The sequence below is a fragment of the Phyllobates terribilis genome, unplaced genomic scaffold, assembly GCF_046119375.1.
Source record: "Phyllobates terribilis strain yellow unplaced genomic scaffold, ASM4611937v1 Scaffold_2__4_contigs__length_985480577, whole genome shotgun sequence".
Taxonomy (NCBI): domain Eukaryota; kingdom Metazoa; phylum Chordata; class Amphibia; order Anura; family Dendrobatidae; genus Phyllobates; species Phyllobates terribilis.
The window spans coordinates 438,741,856-438,768,429 of NW_027362762.1; the positions used below are offsets into that span (position 1 = coordinate 438,741,856).

The 26,574-nt window shown below is 40.2% G+C and overlaps 1 protein-coding gene and 1 long non-coding RNA gene across 4 annotated transcripts in view; both read right to left on the minus strand.

Moving 5' to 3' along the window:
* Positions 1-26,574, minus strand: part of DTX2 (deltex E3 ubiquitin ligase 2) — an 81,388-nt gene that overhangs the window by 17,059 nt on the left and 37,755 nt on the right. For 2 of the 3 annotated variants that reach the window (XM_073665420.1, XM_073665421.1), the window contains 3 exons: positions 26,112-26,170; positions 13,462-13,596; positions 292-359 (listed from right to left, as the gene is read on the minus strand). In XM_073665420.1, the coding sequence (XP_073521521.1) occupies positions 292-359; positions 13,462-13,596; positions 26,112-26,170 (262 nt within the window). The remainder of the gene's footprint in view (positions 1-291; positions 360-13,461; positions 13,597-26,111; positions 26,171-26,574) is intronic. The other variant, XM_073665422.1, reaches the window with a different exon arrangement.
* LOC141214248 (uncharacterized) lies at positions 19,338-25,219 on the minus strand. The gene is made up of 2 exons (XR_012283521.1): positions 22,543-25,219; positions 19,338-20,468 (listed from the first exon to the last, which is right to left on the minus strand). It is a non-coding gene; the product is annotated as an uncharacterized lncRNA (long non-coding RNA).

The following is a 26,574-nucleotide window of genomic DNA, read 5'->3' on the forward strand; positions in this document are numbered from 1 at the left end:
ACCAAGTTAAAGGATCAAAAGATTTTACATAGTCTTAGTCCAAGAGCTGACAGCAAAATAGGCAGAACTCCTATGAAGGCAGAATCTTTACTGTGACCAATGCTGATAGATCAAACGGTGCCATTGGCTGTCAGTGTCGCAACCTGCAGAAAGCAAAATATGCACAGCACTTGCGTAGCGATGTCATAACCAGTATTTGTTCAGACACTGGTGGCATATTCTAGCTTTATGCTACAAATGCATTTCATGAGATCACCCTTTTACTATAAGACAAGAATTGAGCTACTATACCTCTTCAGGTGGTTTCTGGAGGTTTTCTAGGTACTTTTTCACAACTTGCTCCGGATCTGATGAAATTCCTGTTATAAATGTATAAATACAATTAATTTAGAGTATAGATAGTCATTATATTCAACGTTTAGTTTTAAGGTCACATTCACACATTGGTATTTGGTCAGCATTTTACATCAGTATTTGGGTAAGTGCACACGATCAGTGTTCACTGCGGATTGGATGCAGCACATGGGAGCTGTGTGAAATCCGCAGCGGCCAGATGTTACAGCATAGTGGATGGGATTTATACAAATCCCATGTCCACTATGCGTCTGCTGTACACCCGCGGAAACTGACATGCGGCGTATCTTTCCAGACTGCAGCATGTCAATTTCTCCTGCGGGTCTGCATGCGGGCTAACCTCTATGGGGAAAGTCTGCATGTAAGGGAAAAAAAAAAAAGGAGGCCGGCGCTCATTTCCATAATAATTGGAAGCCGGAGACAGCTTCTCCGCAGCGTCTAGGCCGCAGCCGGCTCCGGATAGTCTGCACATACCCTCAGTAAGCCAAAGCCTGGAGTGGCACAATCAGAGAAGAGGTATAAGGCTACATCCCCACAACGAGTATTTGTGAGTGTTTGCTGTTGAAGAATTTCTGCATCTACTAGGTATTTTAGGTTACACAAATTTCTTTTTAGCTTTTTTTTTTTTTTTTTTTTTTTTTTACATGTGTCATTAATTGCTGTGGCTTGTCGCTTTTTGGTATGTCATGTTTTAAATAAAGCCACTTTGTTTTTGAAACTTCCTGGTACTTGGGCTCTGACAAAACTTTGTTGATGCAGTGATGTGTGGATAATATGAGATTTTAGTTTGTTTCAACAACGGATAGAGAGGACATGAGATTTCTACAATGAGCAGCACAGTAGCTCGTTGGTTAGACCTGCAGCCTTGCAGAGCTGAGATCCTGGGATCAAATCCCACCAAGGACATCATCTGTAAGGAGGTTGTATGTTCTCACCGTGTTTGCGTGGGTTTCCTCCCACACTCCAAAGACATACATCCCTATGGAATTTAGATTGTGAGCCCCAATAGGGATAGCGATGATAATGTATGTAAAGCGCTGCGGAATATGCTGGTGCTATATAAACAAAGATTATTATTATTACTATAAATCCCATCCACTTTGCTGGAACCATAAGACTCTGCGATTTTGGTGCAATGCAAATATGCAACGTCAAAAACTCACCAACAACTAATGGGAACACTTGTAGCCACTTCAGTATTTTTCATCCACTATTGGTTTTGACTTACAAATACTGATTTGAAATACTGACCAAAGTACTGCCATGTGAACATGTTCTTACTATAAAATCCAGCACCAGATTTCACCCCAAACATTTATGATGATAAGTTGAACAGCAACAAACAGAAAGTGGTCACAAAGGTACAGAGTACATAGCATAAAAAAGCTTAGGAAAGGAGTCTTGCATCTTCTATATTAGTAAGGATGATGTTACACGTACACCGCCTAAGTTCAGATAGGGGTGAGACCAGTTACATGAATTCGTAGGAATTCTGGGGGAACTGTTACTCAGAGCGACCATAGGCTGCAGCTTCTCTCAGGCACAGGATAGGTTCAATTGCTGACCAGACAAATTTGACAAGAGTCCTCAAACAGTAGAACAGTAACATTTAATGAGGCATGGCCAGTGCAATTTAAGTGTCTCTTTGAGCAACAGGCTCCAGTAACAACAGTACAATCTCCTTCGCAGCACAGTAGTACGCAGTCCATCCAGTAGCACAGTACAGCACAGTTTTAATGCATACACAGCCACATGCTTTTCCTTCACAAGTACTCAATAGTACACAACATTCTTTATCCTGCATGGAGAGATGGAGGGGGGGGGGTCTGATGAGGGAGATGATCCCTATGACAGGATTCCTTCCAGTTCTTATCTTTCTGCCAGATAATCCTCTGCACTGTTAGCTCAGGGAGTCTATCTGACCTGTGTTTAGCTTCCTTCCTGACCTGAATTCTGTTCCCTTGCCTTCTGTGAGATAAGGATCATAAAGCACCTTTCTCTTCGGCTCTAGCCAGACAGTAAACAACTTCCCCCACAATCCCCCTGGGGCTCAGCTACAACACTCACTGTCTCTTGTGACTGTGTTAACCCCTCTAGTTGCTGGATGCTTCTGGAGCAACAGCACTACTTCTGCATGTCACAATGATCATGTAACACAATTTCTTCATAAGAAAATAAATATAGTGGAGATGTTTAAACACAGTTTGAACTACCTGTGCATTGAATTCCGCTGCAAAACACAGAATCCATCCTATACACCCCAGTCACAAAAAATGCTTCACACAATATAAACACAGAGGCAAAAATATTACTCCCATACATTTAAACATAAGCTATAGTACACAGTCACAAAGAATGTGATAAAGAAAAATATTAAGCTTGTTTACAGGGGCTGAAAATCAACCCTTTTAAAAGCCTTGAGTTATAAAATATATGTATACACAATTAGGTCCAGAAATATTTGGACAGTGACATAGGTTTTGGCATTTTAGCTGTTTACCAAAACATATTAAAGATGAAGCTTCACATTGTGTTCAGGCTCCAGTTCAGCGGCCCCATTGGGCTTACATCCGAAACAGGATTCAGACATATGAGTTGACGGGCCATAGACTATATCGGTGCCGGCATAGCAAAAGTGTGCTCCGACATGTATAGTTTTCGGACGTATACGCCTATTGGTTGGCAGACACTCAGATACAGTCTACTAGAATTACGATAATTTTTTTTCTCCCCGGTGTACCCCTTTAATTTGAGGGTATTCACATCCTAATGAAGAGTTTAGGAATTACACCTCTTTAACCAAAAGTAAAAGCCCTTTAATGGGCTATTCCTTCGTTAATCATTAATTAGGCAGATAAAAGGTCTGGAGATAATTCCAGATGTGGCATTAGCATTTGGAAGCTGTTGCTGTGAACCCAGAACATGCAGTCAAAGGAGCTTTCAATGGAGGTAAAACAAACCCACATTAGGCAACCCCCCAAAAAAAAAAAAAAACCCAACTCCATCAGAAAGATAGCAGAAATGTTAGGGAGTGGCTAAATTAACAGTTTGGTACATTTTTTTTGCATAAAGAGCACACTTGAGCTTGGAACTCCAAAAGGCCTGAACGTCCACGTAAGACAACAGAGGTGGATGATTGCAGAATTCTTCTCATGGTGAAGAAAACCCCCTTCACAACATTCAGCAAAGTGAAGAACACTCTCCAGGAAGTAGGCGTTTCAGTATCTAAGACTATTATAAACAGAAGACTTCATGAGAGCTAATACAGGGGGCTCATCACGAAGGTGCAAACCATTAATCAGCCTTAGAAATAGAAAAACACCAGTTTAGACTTTGCCAGAAAAACATCTAAAGAAGCAGGTCCATTTCTGGAAAAGCATTCTTTGGACAGATGAAACTAAGATCGACCAGTACCAGAATGATGGGAAGAAGAAAATATGGAGAAGGTTTGGAACGGCTCATGATCCTAAGCACAGTACGTCCTCTGTAAAACATGGTGGAGGAAGTGTGATGGCATGGGCATGCATGGCTTCCAATGGCACTGGATCATTTTATTGATGAGACTGGTTACGAAAGCATCCGGATGAATTCTGAAGTCTACAGGGCTATACTTTCTGCTCAAATTCAACCAAGTGCAGCAAAGTTGATTGAAAGGCACCTCACAGTACAGATGGACAATGAGCCAAAACAGACTGAGAAAGCAACCCAGGAGTTTAAGGCAAAGAAGTGGTATATTCTGCAATGGTCGAGACAATCACCAGATCTCAACCCCATAGAGCAGAATTTCACATGGTTAGGACAAAACTCAAGGCAGAAAGACCCACAAACAAGCAACAACTGAAGTCAGCTGCAGTAAAGGCCAGGCAAACCATCACAAAGGAGGAAACCCGGCGTTTTGTGACATCCATGGTTTTCAGAACATCAGAAGTTAATTAGTCCAAATTACTTTTGAGACCCTGAAATGAGGAGGATTTGTAGAAAAATGGTTGCAATTCCTAAACTTTTCACAGGATATTTTTGTTCAACCCCTTTAATTAAACCTGAAAGTCTACACTTCAATTGCATCTCAGTTGTTTCATTTTAAATCCAAAATAATGGCATGCATTGTTCTGTAGCTTAATGATGGTGTCCAAAAAGTTAATTTCAGTACAGGAATAGTTGAGTGTTAGGTTGATGGTGGGATGAAATTGATTAAAGTGTTCATGGAATGTATTTAGCAGTTGCTCAGACTCCATCCAGAGGATTAAAATATTGTCAATGTAACGGTAGTAAGCCAGAGGCCTGATTGGACATGAGAACAAAAAGACTTTCAAACTTGGCCAAAAGATTTGCGTACTGTGGAGCCATTTTACTTCCCATCGCTGTACCAGTCTCCTGTAGATATATGTTGTTATCAAATTCAAAGTAATTGTGGGTGAGGATGAATTTTGTAAGTTTCAGCACAGAATCACCATCAATTCCTGTATTTTCCATGAAGACTTTGCAGGCATTTAAACCATCTTGGTGTGGGATATTAGAGTACAAAGATTCCACATCCATAGTGGCGAGGATGGTTCCTTTTGGCAGAGGACCTATTTAGTTTATTCAGTAGGTCCGTTGTGTCCTGCATGTAGCTGGGTGTATCCCTTTACCAAGGGTTTAAGAATACCTTCTACCCATCCAAAAACTCTCTCAGTAAGGGTGCCCACATATGAAATAATTGGTCTTCCTGGATTTCCAGATTTGTGGATTTTGGGAAGCATATAGAATGTCCCTATTCTTGGACTCTCTGGTATCAGGTCATCGGCTCTTATGGATTTGTCAGGCAGACAAGATACCAACTTGTTTAGTTCCTTGTAATAGTCCTGTGTAGAGTGAGACTCAAGTTTTTTAGTAGTAGAGCGTGTTATCCGTTTGCTTCCTTCTTGAAGTGTTCATCATGATTATTGCACTACCCTTGTCAGCAGGTTTAATGATGATTTCTTTGTTGGTTTTCAAAGATTCACAATGCATTCCTGGCGATGAGGAATGCAATTTTCCTCTCAACCTCTGGCTAGTCTGCAGTGGCTGCTCCCTTTCCTCCGTACACTAATTCAAAGCATTTATGATCACTCCAAGCCCCCGCCTTGTGTGTGCTTTCCTTAATAGCTACACTGTCCTACAGTATAGAACGTGTGAGCAGTACTACCTGAAGACTTCAATCTCATCAACCTCCTTTCACTACCTGCTACTTTCTCTAGGACCAGGTTCAGACAGGTGTATTTTACAGTCCGTATATGGACCACATGCTCGGAATGATCATGGGTCTTCTGATCCAAACTTACAGCCTCAGACAACTGAGAAGATAAGTTCTGGTTGGTGGACAGGCGACAATTCGGGCATTGCAGCCCATGAAATATGTCCGTCTGAACCTGGCCTCAGATGGCCATATTTCAGTTTATATAAAAGCCTCATGTGTATCTGAGGTGTTCACTTGGATCAGTCAAGGCATTGCTGTCTGTACATTGACCATGAAGTACAGCTCTTTGAGCACAACCTAACAATAAAAGAAGAGAAGGGGAGAACAAGCAAGAGTCCTGAATCTATGTCAAATTCAGCATATCAGCCAGCTTTAAGGCAATAAGTTACACAAACGCTACAACAAAATGGAGATGTGATAACCTCATGATCGATCGTGGAACCAACTGCTGGGATACCGTACCAAATCGGCAGAAGGGGGAATTTTTATTTTTTATCCCTGTTACAATTTGGAGTGGCAGACGCTCCATTCACTCTCACTGGGGTTCTTGGAACAAGCAGAGTACAGAAGCCAGCAGCTCCACAGGGAATCAATGGAGCAGCAGTCGATCATGTGCACTGCCGCACTATTCTAAAGGGTCTAAAGTGTTCTGTTCTGCCAGTGTGAAACCAAACAGTCGGACACCCAACGATCAACAAGCTATCACCTATCCAATGGATAAACTTCTGTGAGGAGCCTTAAAAATTTTGTTTTAAATCACAATTGCATTTTTAAAGTGTGGAACTGATGCATTTCTGCACCAAAGAAAAAAAAACTGCAACAAAAAAATGTAATAATCAGTATTGGAGTATTTTGGAGCAAACATCTGCAAGAAACATGTTGAAAAGCAGCAGCATTTATGCTACATAGGAACATGGCCTTATAGGTATTCAATCGTGCTGCACTTGGTTGAATCTGAGCAGAAAGTATCACCCTGTACACTTCATTATTCATCAAGCTGCTTTCGTCTCCAGTCTCATCATCAATAAAGGGAATCTGTCACCAGGTTTTTGCCACCTAATCTAAGAGTAGCAAAATGTTGAGACAAAGACCCTCCAGTGATAAACTTGTGATAAAACAGTGGATTTTATTGAAACTACAAGCAGACTAGGAAGTGACATCGCTGGAATCAGGGTCTCTGCCTTTACATCATAATGTTCTCAGATTAAATCACAAATCCACAATGGCAAATTCCCTTTAACTCGTGAGCTAAATAAGGAACACTATAGCACTTCAGTTGCACTCTTATAAGAATCCATTAAGTGTTATTACAGAAATAATTTTCATATCAAAAATCTTGAAAAGTTGTTAAAGCATGACTGTAATTTCAAGTATCTTAAGAATAAACTGTCCTTCTGCATATAAATGAGGGAAAATAAATCGCTTTAGCCATTATAGAACTTGTATCCTGCATTTTCAACAGTTCTACCATCGGTAAGCTATACCTTTTAATTTGCAATGTAGTCTGAGCTGGTGGGAGGAGACTGGCTGATATGATCTTTCACATACACAGAAAATGATGGGTGGGTTCCTGCTTTTCATTACGTAGGTAGCATGAAGGAAATGACAAAGCACAAGTGAGATGTGTAGATGTGACTCAAGCACTGGGGTGAGGAAAGCTCAGCACGATCTGCGTTTCGCGCTGCCTGTTCTCTTAGGCGGTGTGCACACATTGCAGATTTGGTGTGTTTTTGCCATGCAGATTTGCTAGCAAAACCTGAAGCAATCCCAATGGCAGCAAAGTGAATGAGAAACCTGAAGCGTCATGCACACATTGCTTATTTTTGACTTGCAGATTTGGTACAGAAAATAATCTGCAGCATGTCAATTCTCTGTGCATTTTTGCCTGCGTTTTTCACCATTGACTTTACTCAAATCAGTCAAAACCGCAGGGCGAAAATGCAAATTTTTTGCAGCTACGTTTTTCCTGCCAAGAGATGCAGAAATGGTGCAGACATTTTATTCAATCAGTGAACATAGCCTTACTCTCTTCACGCGTCCTCCTCAGAGAATAAAAGGCTCTTTAACCTAACACATCAGTGAGTTGGTAGCCCTGGAGATATTTTTCAATAGTGAATGATAAGTTCAGGCGGCAGAAGAAGTATTTTCTGATAAGAGGAGATGGAAGAGGATTTCCTTGATGAGATATATTACAAAAGTTTCTTATATTCGCATGTACTGTTGATTTGCAGTGGGGAAAAAAAGTATTTAGTCAGCCACCAATTGTGCAAGTTCTCCCACTTAAAAAGACGAGAGAGGCTGTAATTGACATCATAGGTAGACCTCAACTATGAGAGACACAATGAGTAAACAAATCCTGAAAATCACATTGTTGGATTTGGAAAGAAATGGTTTTCAAATTTTGGTGGAAAATAAGTATTTAGTCACCTACAAAAGTTCATCTCAATACTTGGTTATATATCCTTTGTTGACAATGACAGAAGTCAACCATTTTCTGTAAGTCTTCACAAGGTTGGCACACACTGTTCCTGGTATGTTGGCCCATTTCTTCATGCAGATCTCCTCTAGAGCAGTGATGTTTTGGGGCTGTCGCTGGTTCGTACGGACTTTCAACTCCCTCCAAAGGTTTTCTATGGGGTTACATCTGGAGACTGGCTAGGCCACTCCAGGACCTTGAAATGATTCTTAAAAAGCCACTCCTTCGTTGCCCTGGCGGTGTGCTTGGGATCATTGTCATGCTGAAAGACCCAGCCACGTTTTATCTTCAATGCCCTTGCTGATGGAAGGAGGTGTGCACTCAAAATCTGATGATACATGGCCCCATTCATTCTTTCATGTACACGGATTAGTCGTCCGGGTCCCTTGGCAGAGAAACAGCCTCAAAACATGATGTTGCCACCCCCATGCTTCACAGTAGGAATGATGTTCTTTGGATGCAACTCTGCATTCTTTCTCGTCTAAACACGACGAGTTGTGTTTCTACCAAACAGTTCTACTTTGGTTTCATCTGACCATATGACATTCTCCCAATACTCTTCTGGATCATCCAAATGCTCTCTAGCAAACTTCAGAAGGGCCCGGACACGTAATGGCTTAAGCAGGGGGGACACGTCTGGCACTGCAAGATCTGAGTCCCTGGCGGCGTAGTGTGTTACTGATGGTAGCCTGTGTAACGTTGGCCCTAGCTCTCTGCAGGTCATTCACTAGGTCCCCCCGTGTGGTTCTGGGGTTTTTGCTCACCGTTCTTGAGATCATTTTGACCCCACAGGGTGAGATCTTGTGTGGAGCCGCAGATCGAGGGAGATTATCAGTGGTCTTATATGTCTTCCATTTTCTAATTATCGCTCCCACAGTTGATTTGTTCACACCAAGCTGCTTGCCTATTGCAGATTCAGTCTCCCCAGCCTGGTACAGGGCTACAATTTTGTTTCTGGTGTCCTTCGATAGCTCTTTGGTCTTCACCATAGTGGAGTTTGGAGTGTGACTGTTTGAGGTTGCAGACAGGTGTCTTTTATACTGGTAACAAGTTCAAACAGGTGCCAGTACTACAGGTAATGAGTGGAGGACAGAGGAGCCTCGTAAAGAAGAAGTTACAGGTCTGTAAGAGACAGAAATCTTGCATGTTTGTAGGTGACCAAATACTTATTTTCCACCATTTTTGAAAAAAAATGCTTTCCAAATCAGACAAAGTGATTTTCAGGATTTGTTTTCTCATTTTGTCTCTCATAGTTGATGTCTACCTATGATGTCAATTACAGGCCTCTCTCATCTTTTTATGTGGGAGAACTTGCACAATTGGTGGCTGACTAAATAAATACTTTTTTCCCCCACTGCATGTTACAATTGTTGAATGTATAGTTTCCATGTAACACCAGTTTTAAATTTTACTTACTTTTTGCAATATTTTATGTATATTTTAATAATTCCAAGGTGCTGATAGTCTGTGCTATTTGGGGGAAGGAGGGGCTGGCGGCTCTGGATTTAGTCTCCTAGCAGCTGACAATATAGGTCACTTCTAACATCCCTAGCAAAAGCAGTCTTGTCACCTACACGGGCATGTTGCTGCAAAAGCGATACTACTGCCCTGACAAGCAGGGCACAAAACCCACCTTAAGATATAACTTAAAAGATAATAATAATTCAGGACAAAAATTCAGATAAAAGTATGGGGAAGGAAATGCAATGGGGCAGCACAAAATGGCATGCAGACTTACCCTATAGGCCCTAAGGGAGGAATGCCCTACCTAACAGCGGAGTAATCACCCTAATGTGTCGGTGTGGTGTCCCCGCTCCACGGAGGCTGTCCCTTGCATGGCCCTATACAGACATACAAACATGACAACGGAACAAAAAATAAACCGGTGTCCCAAAATTGGGAGACCTGACAGTCATATCAAAAGTTGATATGCTGTAAGAGTAAAGAACCATGCATCAGTTATGATAAAATGGGTAAGGAGTGTCAACAAGATAACTTATTCTATTGAAATAACCACAAACAATCAATGTCAATGCCCCAAGAAGGTTAGGGCTATAGTTGTAAAAAATAGAATTGACAGAGATCATGTATCCCTATCAATAAATATAGAATTAGAATAGCTTTTTGCGTCTCAGTTAACCCACAAAATGGCCGAAAAAAGGTATCTGCAGACCACTTTAGTAATCATATAATAACAGTGTTAGTCAAATATTCTCATTGAGATAATATAACAGTAGTCAAAAATAGAAAAGAAAAAGACTGCTAGATAACAGAGACATGTGATGCTGAAAAATTCATGGTAATGATGTGCGCTACACTCCCAGTACTTAGTGCAATGTGCTAAATAAATTCACATCACAACCATGCATCAGTTATGATAAGATGGGTAAGGAGTGTCAATAAGATAACTTATTTTTTGTGTCTCAGTTAACCCACATAATGGCCAAAAAAGGTATCTGCAGACCACTTTAATAATCATATAATAACAACAATGTTAGTCAAATGTTCTCATTGAGGTAATATAACAGCAGTCAAAAAAAAGAGACTGCTATATAACAGACATGTGATGCTCAATAATTCATGGTAATGATGTGCGTTACACTCCCAGTACAATCACAGGAGTACACCATAATAGGTAGGGCTGGATGGAGAAGTAAATATATCCCATCAATTGAATCTCCAAGCCAAAAACGTATAGAATTGGTGTTTCCTGCTCTTTCTAAGCGCTGGTGAGACACATCTGCGTTCTACCATGATCGCGCGGCGGAAGTGATGTCATGTGTCTGCCGCGGGCGTAAGTACTGGTGACACGCATATGCGTTCCATTGAGCTCGCGCAGCGGATGTGACTTACATTGCCACATGCGGAAGAAACAAATCGCCGTTGGCACGCACTCAACGTTCCAGCAGTGCCTCATGGTGGTGATTGCTCAACCGCGCTAGATACGGCTGCTAGGTGTTTCCTGTACAAGTATTGCAGGGGGTGTATTTAAGCCTGATAGGTCACTGACTCTTTTGGCTTGGTGATTCAATTGATGGGATATATTTACTTCTCCATCCAGCCCTACCTATTATGGTGTACTCCTGTGATTGTCCCCTGATGAGCCCTGACCTAGGAGGGGGCAAAACGGAACTGGGACTTAATCTTTATATAGTGATAATGAAGCAATCAGCATCAGATAAGTCTGCAATCTAGCAGTTTATTACGTGACGGCTGTGATGTGAATTTATTTAGCACATTGCACTAAGTACTGGGAGTGTAGCGCACATCATTACCATGAATTTTTGAGCATCACATGTCTCTGTTATCTAGCAGTCTTTTTCTTTTCTATTTTTGACTACTGTTATATTACCTCAATGAGAATATTTGACTAACACTGTTATTATATGATTACTAAAGTGGTCTGCAGATACCTTTTTTCGGCCATTTTGTGGGTTAACTGAGACGCAAAAAGCTATTCTAATTCTATATTTATTGATAGGGATACATGATCTCTGTCAATTCTATTTTTTACAACTATAGCCCTAACCTTCTTGGGGCATTGACATTGATTGTTTGTGGTTATTTCAATAGAATAAGTTATCTTGTTGACACTCCTTACCCATCTTACCATAACTGATGCATGGTTCTTTACTCTTACAGCATATCAACTTTTGATATGACTGTCAGGTCTCCCAATTTTGGGACACCGGTTTATTTTTTGTTCCTGTTTTATTGTTGTCATGTTTGTATGTCTGTATAGGGACGTGCAAGGGACAGCCTCCGTGGAGCGGGGATACCACGCCGACACATTAGGGTTATTACTCCGTTAGGTAGGGCATTCCTCCCTTAGGGCCTATAGGGTAAGTCTGCATGCCATTTTGTGCTGCCCCATTGCCTTTTCTTCCCCATACTTTTATCTGAATTTTTTTCCTGAATTATTGCTATCATCTTTTAAAATAACTATTAAAAGTTATATCTTAAGGTGTATACTTTATGTTCTCTGTGGATTTTGCATTTTTTGATACACCTATTTAACACTACTATGTGAGCCTTTGGTTCCTGGTTTTGTTTTTCAAAAACCCACCTCCATAGTCTGCTCTCTAGTGATCAGAGTATCAGTACACAGAGGTCTGGCTATGGGTGACTGACCATGGGGGTGCATCAGCATAAGGCTCATTAGGCAGATGTACACATTACTCTACATTGAACACCAGGTGGCGCCATACAATTAAGTAAATGTCAATTATTCACTAAACTTTTATTTATTTATTTTTAACACCATGCAAAATGGCAAAACATTGTACATTTTCTATGATCGATAATGAATATGATATGTTCAATGATGGGCCTATCCTCTTAGGTATTGTGATAGCACGGTCACAGCCCCCTCTCTGAAATGAAGCATCATCAGTAACACTCTTTTCAGGGGATGTGCTTGTCCCTGCGGTATACCCTCTCCCCCCGCGAGCTGTGAACTGTGCGATCTGCAAACTAAAAGCATCCGTTCTGTTGTCCGCCTAGATCAGTAATAATCAGCCGGCAATAGAGCGGTGTCAGAATACCCGGCATGCAGGAGACTAGCGCCACCCCCGCTAGTTAAGTCACTGGTCATCAACAGTACAGGCGAATATAACAAACCTTTGTAATATATCTCATCAAAGAAATCTGCTTCCTTCTCCACTTATCAGAAAATACTTCTTCTGCCGCCTGAACTTATTCACTACTGAAAAATATCTCCATGTCATCGATGTTAGCTCGTTGCTTTAGCTATAGGAGACATGGTTCAGAATTTCCACAATTCTCATCATGCGACTCCAGCATCCATATGGAGAAAATGTTAAACGGGGCACCGATGACAGAGGGAGCGCAGCATAATGAGGGGCATTAAGATTGGTGATGAGAAGTGTATAGTCAAATTTAATATCCAGAGATGAGGGCTGTGTCACAAAGTTATCCGAAATGTAGTTATTTAAGCCAGAATAGTTGAAAAAAAAAAAGTGGTGTTTTCTTTTGGTTTGATTTTTTATTGGCCAGGTATTAAATATCTTTCATAGTAGATAGAAAACACAAAAATGTAGGCTCCAACTTCAATTTTCCAAGTGCGCTAGCTAACTGGCTCCTGCGATTCACCAAGCCCTGACATACAATAAGGAAATTACACTGGATTTCAACAGGAAAAAAAAGCAATAGTTTGTTTTCAAAAGAAGTGATTACAAGCAAAGGAGTGCTAATAAATGCAAGGAAGGAAGGAACATTGAGAAAATGCTCTTCATTCATAATGGACAGTTTAAAGATCTAAAAATATGTATGTGCGAGGACAACACCGTGAGCAAGAAAAGGATAATATTTGAGGTGGTGCAATATAAACGTTAATACAACTTAAAAATCAAATAAAGATGAAAAAAGGGGTGTGAAAGGGTTGATAAACTACCTTTCTTGGGCATTTTCCTCAATTTCCTAACTGACTGTTTATCACGTTTACTGGCCACATGTGGGTTGGTGGGTGCAGATGCAGAGGTAAGACGCATGGGGAGCCCAGCTGCAGACATCAGAATAGCCGTCATGCCTAGGTTTACATGAAAATTCACATGCAAAAAGGAAACAATGGGGAGGATAAGAAACAAAAATAATAAAATACAAATAAATGCTAAATAAAATAGGCAGGAAATGTCAAATTGAACAAAATGTTAAAAACAAAAACACAAAAAAATGCTATTCATTCTAAATAAATGGGATGAAAAAACGGTGTGTGCTTGTTGATTCAGATTCAATAAATTAAAGGGAATCTGTCAACAGGATTTTGCTATGTAATCTGAGAGCACCAGAATGGAAAAGCAGAGACCCCGAATACAGTGATGTGTCACTACAAACTACAATCAATGCTTAATCAGCAGGAGATTATCACTACAGGACAACTGGACTCATGCCTCCTGGTCCAACCACAACCCCAGGACTGATTAGCAGCTCGCTGTCACTATAAATGTAGGCAGAAGCACGTGGTGTGGGCGGGATATACACAGCTCAACATCTGAGCTCTGCTAGATCTGCAGAAGAGAAAACAGACTATCATAACTGCTGCACCCAGTAAACTAAGTGATACATCGCTGGAATCAGGGTATCTCTCCCTACCTCGTGCTGCGTTGGATTACATAGCAAAGATCTGCTGACAGATTCCTTTAAACTTTAAATTTGACTTCAATGTCCAAGAATTATACTTACTACATGAAAGGTGGATTGCCAATAGGTTTGTTTACTCTTTCACCGCATGCTGTGTACAGCATAAAGTTTATTTTTCGCTAAGCAAATGTTTAAAAGGTTAGATTTTTAAATATACCCCCTTCTCCAGGACAAAAAGACCCTAAATAATTGTAGTAAATAATACTAATAACAATGCAGGTATTATATTCATGTCATTATTAAAAATACAATAGATTTCTTGAACTATTATGATTAAAAGGACACAACAAAATCCTAAACTTTATAGTAAACACAAAGCAAGAAGAAACAGGCAGATCAATACTCAGTTTGCTACTGTTAGCTATACAAGAAGGGTTAGTTACTCTAAAATGGTACAAAACACAGCATTAAAAGAAACAAGTAATATTTTAGTGGCATTCTGAAACTTAAACAAGGTGTTAATTTAAGCCAACCTGCATACTTGCAATAAAAATAAGAAAACTTTTCAATAACCACTATGTAATAAGAACCACGCAGGAGTTAGAGAGGTTATCCACTACTTTTACATTGATGGCCTTTCCTTAGGATAGGTCATCAATGTCTGATTGGGGGTGCCGGGTGTCGGACCCCGGCCAATGGTGAGCTGTAATCGGTGTCGGCGGCCGCCGGCAGGAAGTGATCACTTGCCGAGCTGCTCCGTCTACATGTAGTGGCCGAGGCTTGTAACTGCACATCTTTCTCCTATTGATTTGAATAGTAGGTGAATGTGCAGCCAAAATATGGAGCAGCTTGGCAAATGAGTACTTCCGGCCGGTGGCTGATCAGACATTAAGGACCTAACCCAAGGATAGGCCATCAATGTAAAAATCAGTGGATAACCTCTTTAAAATCAGAAGAGATTCCATTAAAAGGTTGCCTAAAATTAAAACGGGGTTCAGCTACAACACTAGAATCAGCCCATGAACAAAACACACTTTGTTATCACAGACAACACATGGCTATTTTTAATTTTTTACACTTTCATTTTTTTCTTCCTTTCTTTGAAGAGCCATAACATTTATATTTTTCAGTCAACAGCGCTTTTTTTTACGAGAGCTTGGTTTTGTTGGATGAATTGGAGTTTTAAATGATACCATTTATTTTACCATATAATGTACTGAAAAAATATAAAAAAAATTCCAAGCAGAGTGAAATTTCATAATTTTTATTTCAAGGTTTAAGGTAGACTTCAAGGTACAGATCGATAAGTCTGCAGTGACTCTGTGTGACTGGACACGCACTGTGTGCTGCGGGGATTCGCTGCTTTCTGTCCCGGGACTGGAGGGTATGTATGAGTTATACATACTCCCGGCCAGTCGCCGTGAGTGGGCCTCTCTCCACACACTTGTATTAAGCAAGGCTGTGCCCATACAAGTGTATTGAGAGCGAGGCCGCACCCACTGGCCCAGAGTATGTATTACGCATACATACCCTCCAGTCCCGGCGAAAACCAGCGAATCCCTACAGCGCATAGTGCCTGCGCTGTGGGGATTCATAAGTCTGCAGTCACACAGACTGCAGACTTATTGGTTTGGACCGGGTAACCCCTTCAAGTCCTTCGAGTTCAAATGGTGAAAAAAAACGAAAACCTTAATTTTGCCATTGTTCTTTTGGGTTTTATGTTTACTGCATTCAGAGTGCAGTAAAAATGACCTCACAATATGATTCTCCAGACCATTAGGATTATGGCCAATACTAACTTCAGATTTTTTTTTTTTTTTTTTTTTTTAACTTTTTAAAATAGAAAAACCCTTAACTATGTAAACAAAAAAAAAATTTGCATCGCCATGTAACTGTTATATTTTTCCGTTAATGGATCTGCATAAGGGCTTGTTACTTTCACACTAAGCTCTAGTTTTTATTTATACCATAATGGGGTACATATCACATTTTGGTTGCTTTTTTATGCCATTCATTTTTTTTGTGGGGTGATTGGGGGGAGGTGGGAGTATAACTATTTAGTAAAGGCAATTCTTGTGCTTCAAATTTAATTTTTTTGGCATTTCTTATACGGTTTAAATAATTTTATAGATCGGACTTTATGGACAGTACCAAATATGTTTATATTTACACATTTTCGATTTCTGCAGTTTTGATTGGAGGAAAAGGGTGGTGCTTTAAAATTTATATATATAAATTATATACATATACACATATGCATATACACGCAATATATATCTATATGTACATGCACGTATACATATCACACACACAGGTCTATAATACATATACACAGGACTGCCACCAGAAATTTCAGGGCCCATGTTGCCAAGATTTTTGGGCCCCCTTGAGACTCCGCCCAGGCTCCACCCCAGCTCCGCCTACACCCCTCGAACCTTCCACAGTCCCACCGTCCACTCTTGGTAAAACTCCACTTCTGCACCATGTCCTCAACCAATTACACATAACAGCTCCCATCGAACACAATATCCCATACATAGCCATCAGATTTTGTTTTGGCCAAAAGATTTTTTCCCAGCGTGCCACACAGTCTGCCAGGTCGTTTATACAGTTTCTCGCCTGTGCTGCCAAGACAGGAGCAGATAGACGGTTGACAAGTATAAAAGGACTGAAAACTTTAAAATGTAATCAAAGTGTTACACTTAAAAACTGCAAAAAAAAAAAAAAAACGTGAATGTGTGAACCATTAGGTTGAGTGCACAGCAATGATCTCTTTACATTGGGACTGTAAAGCGATTAGATTTATCACGCCAGAATTGAACAGTCCGCTCTTGAAGTTAATGTGTTGGTAAAAGGAAAAAACGCACATCTTTCAGGGTCTGTGTAAAGCGGTAACCTCCCAGGGGAACCGCCCCGACACTTGTTTCACGTTAGCTTTCTTACAGGACACCCCTGTGAGGAAGCTAAAGCAAAACGCAAGTCTGGGCGGTCCCCCTGATAGAAAAAGTGCTCTGTGCAAGTGCACAGTAAACTATGGGTAAGTTCTTCTGACCACTAACCTCATGTATTCATGGTCGTTTTGGGGATATTCTGCCTATGTCTAAGATAACATATCTTTGAAAGTTAAAGGACATGAGTCTTCTGAATTGCATATGCTCTTTATATACAACCTTTTGAAATTGCTGCTAATTCTCATGCCCTATAAAAAACATACTAATTTGCTGTATTCTTAGCCCAGAACTTCTCCCTTGGGGACTTTTTTCGTTCTTCTTTATATCACCTCTCTTTGAAAGTACTTATATATGAAATGTATTGTTGGTCAGCTTTATTTCTTGCTTCAATAAATTGTGTTTTTATTATCATATTTTTGAAGTCAGCACTCCATTGTTTCTGCTTTAATAGTATCGTAGGAGTTTCTTCCTATGTAGTCCAAACTAATTTTGATATTGACAAGATACTGTTATACTTACAGTGGAGAGCAAAAGTTTGGACACACCTCATTTAAAGATTTTTCTGTCTTTTCTTGACTTTGAAAATTGTACATTCGCACTAAAGGCATCAAAACTATGGATTAACACATGTGGAATTATATACTTAACAAAAAAAGTGTGAAACAACTGAAAATATGTCTTATATTCTAGGTTCTTCAAAGTAGCCACCTTTTGATTTGATGACTGCTTTGCACACTCTTGGCATTCTCTTGATGAGCTTCAAGAGGTAGTCACCGGAAATGGTTTGCACTTCACAGGTGTGCCCTGTCAGGTTTAATAAGTGGGATTTCTTGGCTTACAAATGGGGTTGGGACCATCAGTTGTGTTGTGCAGCAGTCAGGTGGATACACGATGATAGTCCTACTGAATAGACTGTTAGAATTTGTATTACAGCAAGAAAAAAGCAGCTAAGTAAAGAAAAATGAGAGGCCATCATTACTTTAAGAAATAAAGGTCAGTCAGTCCGAAAAATTGGGCAAACTTTGAAAGTGTCCCCAAGTGCAGTTGCAAAAACCATCAAGCGCTACAAAAACTGGCTCACACGAGGACCGCCCCAGAAAAGGAAGACCAAACGTCACCTGTGCTTCTGAGGATAAGTTTATCCGAGTCACCAGCCTCAGAAATCGCAGGTTAACAGCAGCTCAGATTAGAGACCTGCTAAGGACAGGCAACAAGCAGAAGAGACTTGTTTGGGCTAAAGAACACAAGGAATGGACATTAGACCAGTGGAAATCTGTGCTTTGGTCTGATGAGTCCAAATTTGAGATCTTTGGTTCCAACCACAGTGTCTTTCTGCGACGCAGAAAAGGTGAACGGATGGACTCTACATGCCTGGTTCCCACCGTGAAGCATGGAGGAGGAGGTGTGATGGTGTGGGGGTGCTTTGCTGGTGACACTGTTGGGGATTTATTTAAAATTGAAGGCATACTGAATCAGCATGGCTACCACAGCATCTTGCAGCGGCATGCTATTCCATCCGGTTTGCGTTTAGTTGGACCATCATTTATTTTTCAACAGGACAATGACCCCAAACACACCTCCAGGCTGTGTAAGGGCTATTTGACCAAGAAGGAGAGTGATGGGGTGCTACGCCAGATGACCTGGCCTCCACAGTCACCAGACCTGAACCCAATCGAGATGGTTTGGGGTGAGCTGGACCGCAGAGTGAAGGCAAAAGGGTCAACAAGTGCTAAGCATCTCTGGGAACTCCTTCAAGATTGTTGGAAGACCATTTCCGGTGACTACCTCTTGAAGCTCATCAAGAGAATGCCAAGAGTGTGCAAAGCAGTCATCAAAGCAAAAGGTGGCTACTTTGAAGAACCTAGAATATAAGACATATTTTCAGCTGTTTCACACTTTTTTGTTAAGTATATAATTCCACATGTGTTAATTCATAGTTTTGATGCCTTCAGTGTGAATGTACAATTTTCATAGTCATGAAAATACAGAAAAATCTTTAAATGAGAAGGTGTGTCCAAACTTTTAGTCTGTATTGTATAATGAAATTATTTTGCACTTGCCATATCATCTTTCCTGTGAAATTGATAATACTTTTAGACCACAAGCTGAACAGATCTGAAGTCAAGATTTTCGAGTTGACACTGTTTATATTGTTTTGTTTTTTTTAATTATGATCCTATTGAGAGCCCAACTTGAATTTTTGTATGGCTGTGGCTAGGAATATAGGAGGCACATGTGATTTTTTTTTTTTTTTTCAAATTTAATATCATATTGATTTCTCAGAATTGCGTTTTGTAATTTTGCGTTTGATTCCGCATGGGTAAAATATTAATAAAGATACTCTTGTGACATATCTGTTGAAAGCATGTACTGTTCTGAGTTGAACGGTGTTTTTCCCATTTCTCTATCTTGCTTCTTGCCAGAGTTATGAGGAGAAACGTAAAAGACATGCAACACAGAAATTCACATTTTTGGCACAACTTTAAAAATGGATTTAAAAACAAAAATCCTTTAAAAACACAGTATTACCAAAGATCAAATTCTCAAAAGAATTAAAAATATAGTGCTAATAATATTTATTCGTTCACTTGACATGGAATGACCGGGAACAGATATTCTATAGGTTGAGGATCCCATACTTTTTTGGGACCAGAGCCGCATCCCATGGACTAGCCCCATCTGAGGACACTAAGGGGAGGTGTATGTGGGCATGACTTGTCTAATAAAAGCAAATTCTGAATTATAATCATTGTTCAGTACTGGGAAATACAGCTCGCTGTAGGAATGTAATGTAATGCCTTCTATTTTTTTTTCTCCTTAAATAAGGTAGTTATGTTAACTATTCGAATTTGGCACAATTCCTCAAACCTTCTTCTCCAATCCACAGCAATTGCAACTTCCTGCACCAACAGGTGGCAGGACTGTATCCGTTTGCAAAATGGCTGACATCAATGTTCGTATTAGACAACGTTCTGTGATTGAATTCTTGCATGCAGAAGGTGAAACGCCCATTCGAATTCATGAGAGACTGAAAAATGTGTACGGTGATGCAACAGTGGATGTCAGTACTGTTAGACGATGGGTTCGTCACTGTAACACAGCTGAAGGGTCATCACCGTTGGCTGACAAAATGCGGAGTGGCAGGCCAGTAACCGCAGTGACTCCAAGCAACATTCAGCGAGTCGATGACATCATTCGTGGTGACCGCCGGGTGACTGCAGATGAATTGTGTGGCATTATCTGCCTCAGTAAAGGCAGTGTGATAAAAATTATTGGACAACTGGGATACAGAAAAGTCTGTGCACGGTGGGTCCCAAGAATGCTTTTTACCATGCTGGAATACATGCCCTTGTTAAACGGTGGTCCAAGACTGTGGAAATGGATGGAGAAAGAAAGAAATGTTTATTAAATGGAAAGAGGGAGGCATATCTAAAGAAGATTATAATGCAGTCTGCAGATCCTGTAGGGCACGTATCAGGTTAGCTAAAGCTGACAATGAATTAAGGCTTGCAAGAGATGTCAAAAGCAATAAAAAAGGATTTTGGGGGTATGTCAAAAGTAAAAGAAAAGTCAAAGATGCTATAGGATTTTTACAGGATGAAAATGGAGAAATGGTAAGAGAGGATGTTGAGAAGGCCGAACTTTTTAATTCCTATTTTGCATCTGTTTTCTCTCAGAAAGAAAATGTAACATCAACTGATCTTCACTGTCCTTTTAAAGGAATAGAGGAATCCAAGTTATCAGTAAACAGAGAGATTGTGAGGGAATATTTAGCTAACATAAATGAGTTCAAGTCTCCAGGTCCAGATGAATTACACCCCAGAGTACTGAAGGAGATTGTAGAAGAAATTTTAGAACCACTCTCCATAATCTTTGAAAATTCTTGGAGAACAGGAGAAGTCCCAGAAGACTGGAGAAGAGCAAATGTTGTTCCTATCTTCAAAAAGGGGAAGAAGGTGGACCCAGGGAACTATAGGCCGGTGAGTCTGACTTCTATACCAGGAAAGATCTTTGAACAAATTATTAAACAACATGTATGCAAGTACATGGATAAGAATGAAGTGATTAACCAGAGTCAGCATGGGTTTGTAACTAACAAGTCATGTCAGACTAACTTAATTTCCTTCTATGACAGAATCACTGACTGGGTGGATCAGGGAAATGCTGTAGATATAGTATATCTTGACTTCAGCAAAGCATTTGACAAAGTATCTCACATCATCCTTATTGAAAAAATGACCAAGTATGCAATGGACCAGGCAACTGTTAGGTGGATTCATAACTGGCTTAGTGATCGGACTCAAAGGGTGGTTGTAAATGGCTTCACATCCAGCTGGATGTATGTCTCAAGTGGGGTACCACAGGGCTCCGTCCTGGGACCTGTATTGTTCAACATCTTTATCAATGATTTAGATGAAGGAATTGAGGGTAAACTGATTAAATTTGCTGATGACACAAAGCTAGGAGGGATAGCTAATACTAGAGAAGAGAGAGAGAGGATTCAAAAAGACCTAAATAAACTGGAGCAGTGGGCAGCAACCAACAGAATGGTTTTTAACAGGGAAAAATGCAAAGTACTACATCTGGGCAATAAAAATGAAAAAAGCATATACAGAATGGGAGGAATAGAGCTAAGCAACAGTACATGTGAAAAAGACTTAGGTATACTAATAGATCATAGACTGAACATGAGTCAACAGTGTGATGCAGCAGCAAAAAAGGCAAATACAATTCTGGGATGTATTAACAGAAGCATACAGTCTAGATCACGTGAAGTCATTATCGGTCTTTACTCCTCTTTGGTCAGACCTCATCTGGAATACTGTGTACAGTTTTGGGCACCACATTTTAAAAAAGACATAGACAAACTGGAGCAAGTTCAGAGAAGAGCGACCAGAATGGTGACTGGTCTGCAAACCATGTCCTATGAGGAACGGTTGCAGGATTTGGGAATGTTTAGCTTGCAAAAAAGAAGACTGAGAGGAGACTTAATAGCTGTCTACAAATATGTCAAGGGCTGTCACATTGTAGAAGGATCATCTTTATTCTCATTTGCACAAGGAAAGACCAGAAGCAATGGGATGAAACTAAATGGGAGGAGACACAGATTAGATATTAGAAAAAACTTTTTGACAGTTAGGGTGATTAATGAGTGGAACAGGCTGCCACGAGAGGTGGTGAGTTCCCCTTCAATGGACATCTTCAAACAGAGGCTGGACAGACATCTGTCTGAGATGATCTAGTGAATCCTGCTTTGAGCAGGGGGTTGGACCAGATGACCCAGGAGGTCCCTTCCAACTCTACCATTCTATGATTCTATGATTCTATGAGATTATATTGAAAAGTGACAAATTAATCGTTAATGTTGTGGTTTTCAACCTATGTAATTGCATTTGAATTTCTTGCCAATTAAAAGGAGAAAAAAAATAGGAGGCATTACTTACGGACTGACCCTCGTATATATTTAATCCGAGAAGTTGGCAGTGTTTATAAAAATATACAAAATTGAATGGCTTTGTTCCTCTTGCTCTATAAATCGCATCCCTGAAGACTCATGAGGTCATGCGTTACCAGCTGTGGGTGTCCAATCAGGCCTGTATAAACGAGAGGCAGCTAGTTTTTCTTGGGTTACTGCGGGGGCTAATGGTGACTTTACCGAAGTGTGTCTGTGTGTAGGTATATATAAAATCTATCCTGTGCGTTAGAATAGGGTGTATATATAACATATGTCCAGTCAATGGGGAGCGGACAATAACCTACCTAGTAGCAAAAGCAGCCATGGCCTCATCTATCAATTGTTAGTCAATAGCATGATTGTTTTGGTGATTGCGGGCAGCCAAATGCTAGTTTGTGACAAAAAAGGAGACCGCGATGGGACCTCTGTGAGATCCCCCAGCTGGTCCCTGGCAAGTTGGCAGCAGCGGTGGAATATCTGCGAGATCCCCTGGCTGTCTCCTGACAGAAAAAAAAAACCAAAAAAAAAACAGTGGTGGGATATCTGCAAGATTCTTTTGCCGTCTGTTGACACCCAGTAACCTAATAAGATTATTATTTTTTTTTTTTACATCATGTAATTTTGGAATACACATGGATGTTATTCCTTCATGGCGATGGCATCACCCAATGGTGGTCTGTCAGCAGAAAAATAGTCCAGAAATAGTTTGAGACACATGGCAAAGAGTTCAAGGTGGTCACTTTGCCTCCAAATCTCAATCCAAATAAGAGGAAGCCCAGAGAAAAGGTGGGGGATAGTATTAGAAAGAGTCAAGGGTCCGGAACATAGATACACATTTATTTTTCCTTATTTTAGCACTGCCATGAGCCCATTTGTAAAACTGTAAAAAGTTTTTAGTTAGCAGATTTTTTAAATGGATTGGTATCTGACACCACAGGACTCTTCAGAAGTCTTTTGGAATACAGCTCTTGCAGATTCAAAGCTGTATGGTGAAATGAGGGAGAAGCATACAAAATTAGGCCAGTGGTTTTAAAATGATGGCTGATTGGTGTATATATACCGTTCAAGTATCTTTTATCTTAGCTGTGTGGCCATTATTATCCGTTCTGTCTAGAGAAGCTTATTTTTGCTGTCAATTCTTTCATACCAAGTCTTGTATCACTTTCTCAAACTGCTAAATGCACTAATTTTTTAGTATTCTATGTATGCAGTGCACATAATGGGGGACAAAAGAATAGGATTATAACCTTATTAAATTCTCAGACTATCATGTAAAAATCCTACTTTGATTCATTTTGTAGATAAATGTACTAAGCCTCTACTACCCACTTCAATGATGCATGTGTTCCCTCCCTGTCACAGCCTAGATGAAGAGCATGTGATTGAAGGATTAGAGGCCAAGGTATAGCTGAGCTTCAAATCCCGCTCACATGCCTGTGATCAAGGCTGTAGCAGGGAAAAGCTGTAAGAAATATGTGCAGTCTGCTGATGGCAGTCTGAAGGGCAGGCTGCACCCTGTCTGGAGGAGATCGAAACTATAAAATGTCATTGCAACACAGGAAGCCTTTACTGTGTAAAAGAATCTAAAACACTATTGATTTTACAGGAACAAATGTCTGAATATTCGCTCTATTCAGCATGCCCTTTAATGAAACCATAAAATAACAGTGCGCTCCCTGTGCAGGTACTGAATGGCATTGAAGAAACACAAAGAGCCTCTGAGGCTGCAGAAGGGCTCACAGGCTTTCTATTAAGTTCAGCTCTGGAGGAGAGCACCGTTTCTAACCCTTTGTTTTAAAGATGGCTGGGGGGTTCTCGGTACAAGACTCGTATGTCTCGCTCACATGCCAAATTGTACTGAAAGTGCACTTGCAAAATGAGTAAAATTGCTTGTAAAAAAATTAACTTTGTAATTAACTAATTAAAAATCCTCACTGTTCTCAAGAATGGAGAGATTTTTAATTTGGTTTACTACCCATTATCTAGGCTACCAGCCACTTCTGCAGTGTATCATTAGTGGCCAATTCCTTAAACAAGGAGCGCACAATACCAGCAAAGTCCAGAGCCCAAATACTCTTCTGATGCTGAAGTTATTGATGCTGCCACTTGAAGAATGGGAGAGCAGACAGTTTGGATCAGAGCACAACCATTCCACTGGTCCGAACTGTCAATCTTCAGGAGCAAGCTGGGGGCTGGGAAGTGGAGTACTCCTGAAAAACAAAGAAATATACAAAGCCATTCATAAAGTACTGGGTGCATAAGATGTGCCTCTGATGGTGTACTGTTCCAGTCAACTGAACGCTGCTATCAATCACAGGTCTCAGCTTTCAGATTCCCAAAGATGTGATGTCATCACTTTCTGTCCCAGTGGAAACCAGTAGTAGCCTTCACAATGGAGCCATGGGGCATAAAGTAGGGGGATATATACATTATTTTATTTATTTTTCTCTTTTTAAAAAGTCGGACAAACCCTTTAATACTCGACCTTGCAGTCTAATTTTAGAATGAATTTACATAATTTGTAACCTATCATGAACTTTGCCAGAGGTGCAGCATCAGAAATCAATGCTGCGTGAGTGACAGTACAACTTACAGCTGTTTGGGTTATTCTGGACCCAACAACACAAAGAGGATGATGCAGGTGCTACATCTTCATATTTGTCATGATCACCGTATGAGGGTATGTGCACATGATCAGGTGCAGCTGCGGTTTTTATGCTGCGTGTTATGCAGCGTCAAACCCGCAGAGACCAGATATTACAGTATAGTGGATGGAATTTCTAGAAATCCCATGTCCACTATGAGTCTGCAGCTCACCCGCGGAAACTGACATGCGGCGCGTCTTTCCAGACCGCAGCATGTCAATTTCTCCGGCAGGTCCGCATGCGGGCTTTCCTAATAGACCTAACCTCTATGGGGAAAGTCCGCATGTGAAAAAAAATAAAATAAAAAAATGGCACCGGTGGGTATTCCGCTGTGTCGGGGCTGCAGGCTGCTCCGGACAGTGTGTACATATCCTTTGCTTAGATAACGGTCAGTGCTTATGAAAAAAGCAAGTCATAACGTCAGTTTTAGCATACAGTTAAAAAGAAAAAGTTGAGAAATAAATGCAAAGTTCATGGTCCAAAATGATGCACTGGCATTCACAGATGGCTGTTCCAAAGCTCCCATAGCACAGAAAATGAACAGCTGAAAACTAGCCCCAACATATACTACTTTATAGAGTATAGACATAATACTGTAGCTTAGTAAATGCAAACATCAGGCAAGCAAAAGTGTCTTGAAGGATTAAGTAGAAGGAAGACATTTTAGAGAAAGTAAGATCTATACTAATACACAGCTTAGAAACATAATTGCTTTTTTTTTTTTTTTTTTTTAAACTGGGCATGATAGCACAACATGCAACACTATACAGCAGGTTAAATTGTTAATGAAACTGGACATCATGAAACCCATAGAAGTGTGAACAGGACTTTATTGATAAAAGTCACATCAATTATAATATACCAGACTTGCAAGTCCAGAAACTAAGTTTTCAATCAGCACATATTATCTTACCTGCAAAAGCTTGTTTCAAGGAACTACTGTTCTGAGTCTGTATAGGAAGTGATGGTAAGCTAGGAATCCAAATGAACACAAAAAAAGAATGCATTACTGATGACAAAAGTCTGCTTCAACATTAGCTCTTAGCCCATAGAGCCAACCCTCACACAAAAGCCAAAGAGCTGAGAAAAACTTTATATAATAAAAAAATATAAAGACTAGAAATTGCCAAAAAACATTCATACATTTACACAGTGCCCAATTATCATTTTAATTCACAAAACAAATATGATTTACGTGACTTGAATTGTTCATGCTTCGGACCTTAGGTGAATGAGGACTAGCTTCAAAGATAGGCATTATTGGAAAGTGCTTGTAAAAAACAGCAATTTTCAGGTTACTATTAAAAGTCAACAGCGTTCTCCTGATATCAGTATTTTTTTGTTTTATTATTTACAGGTTGTGGATGGCTAGGGCC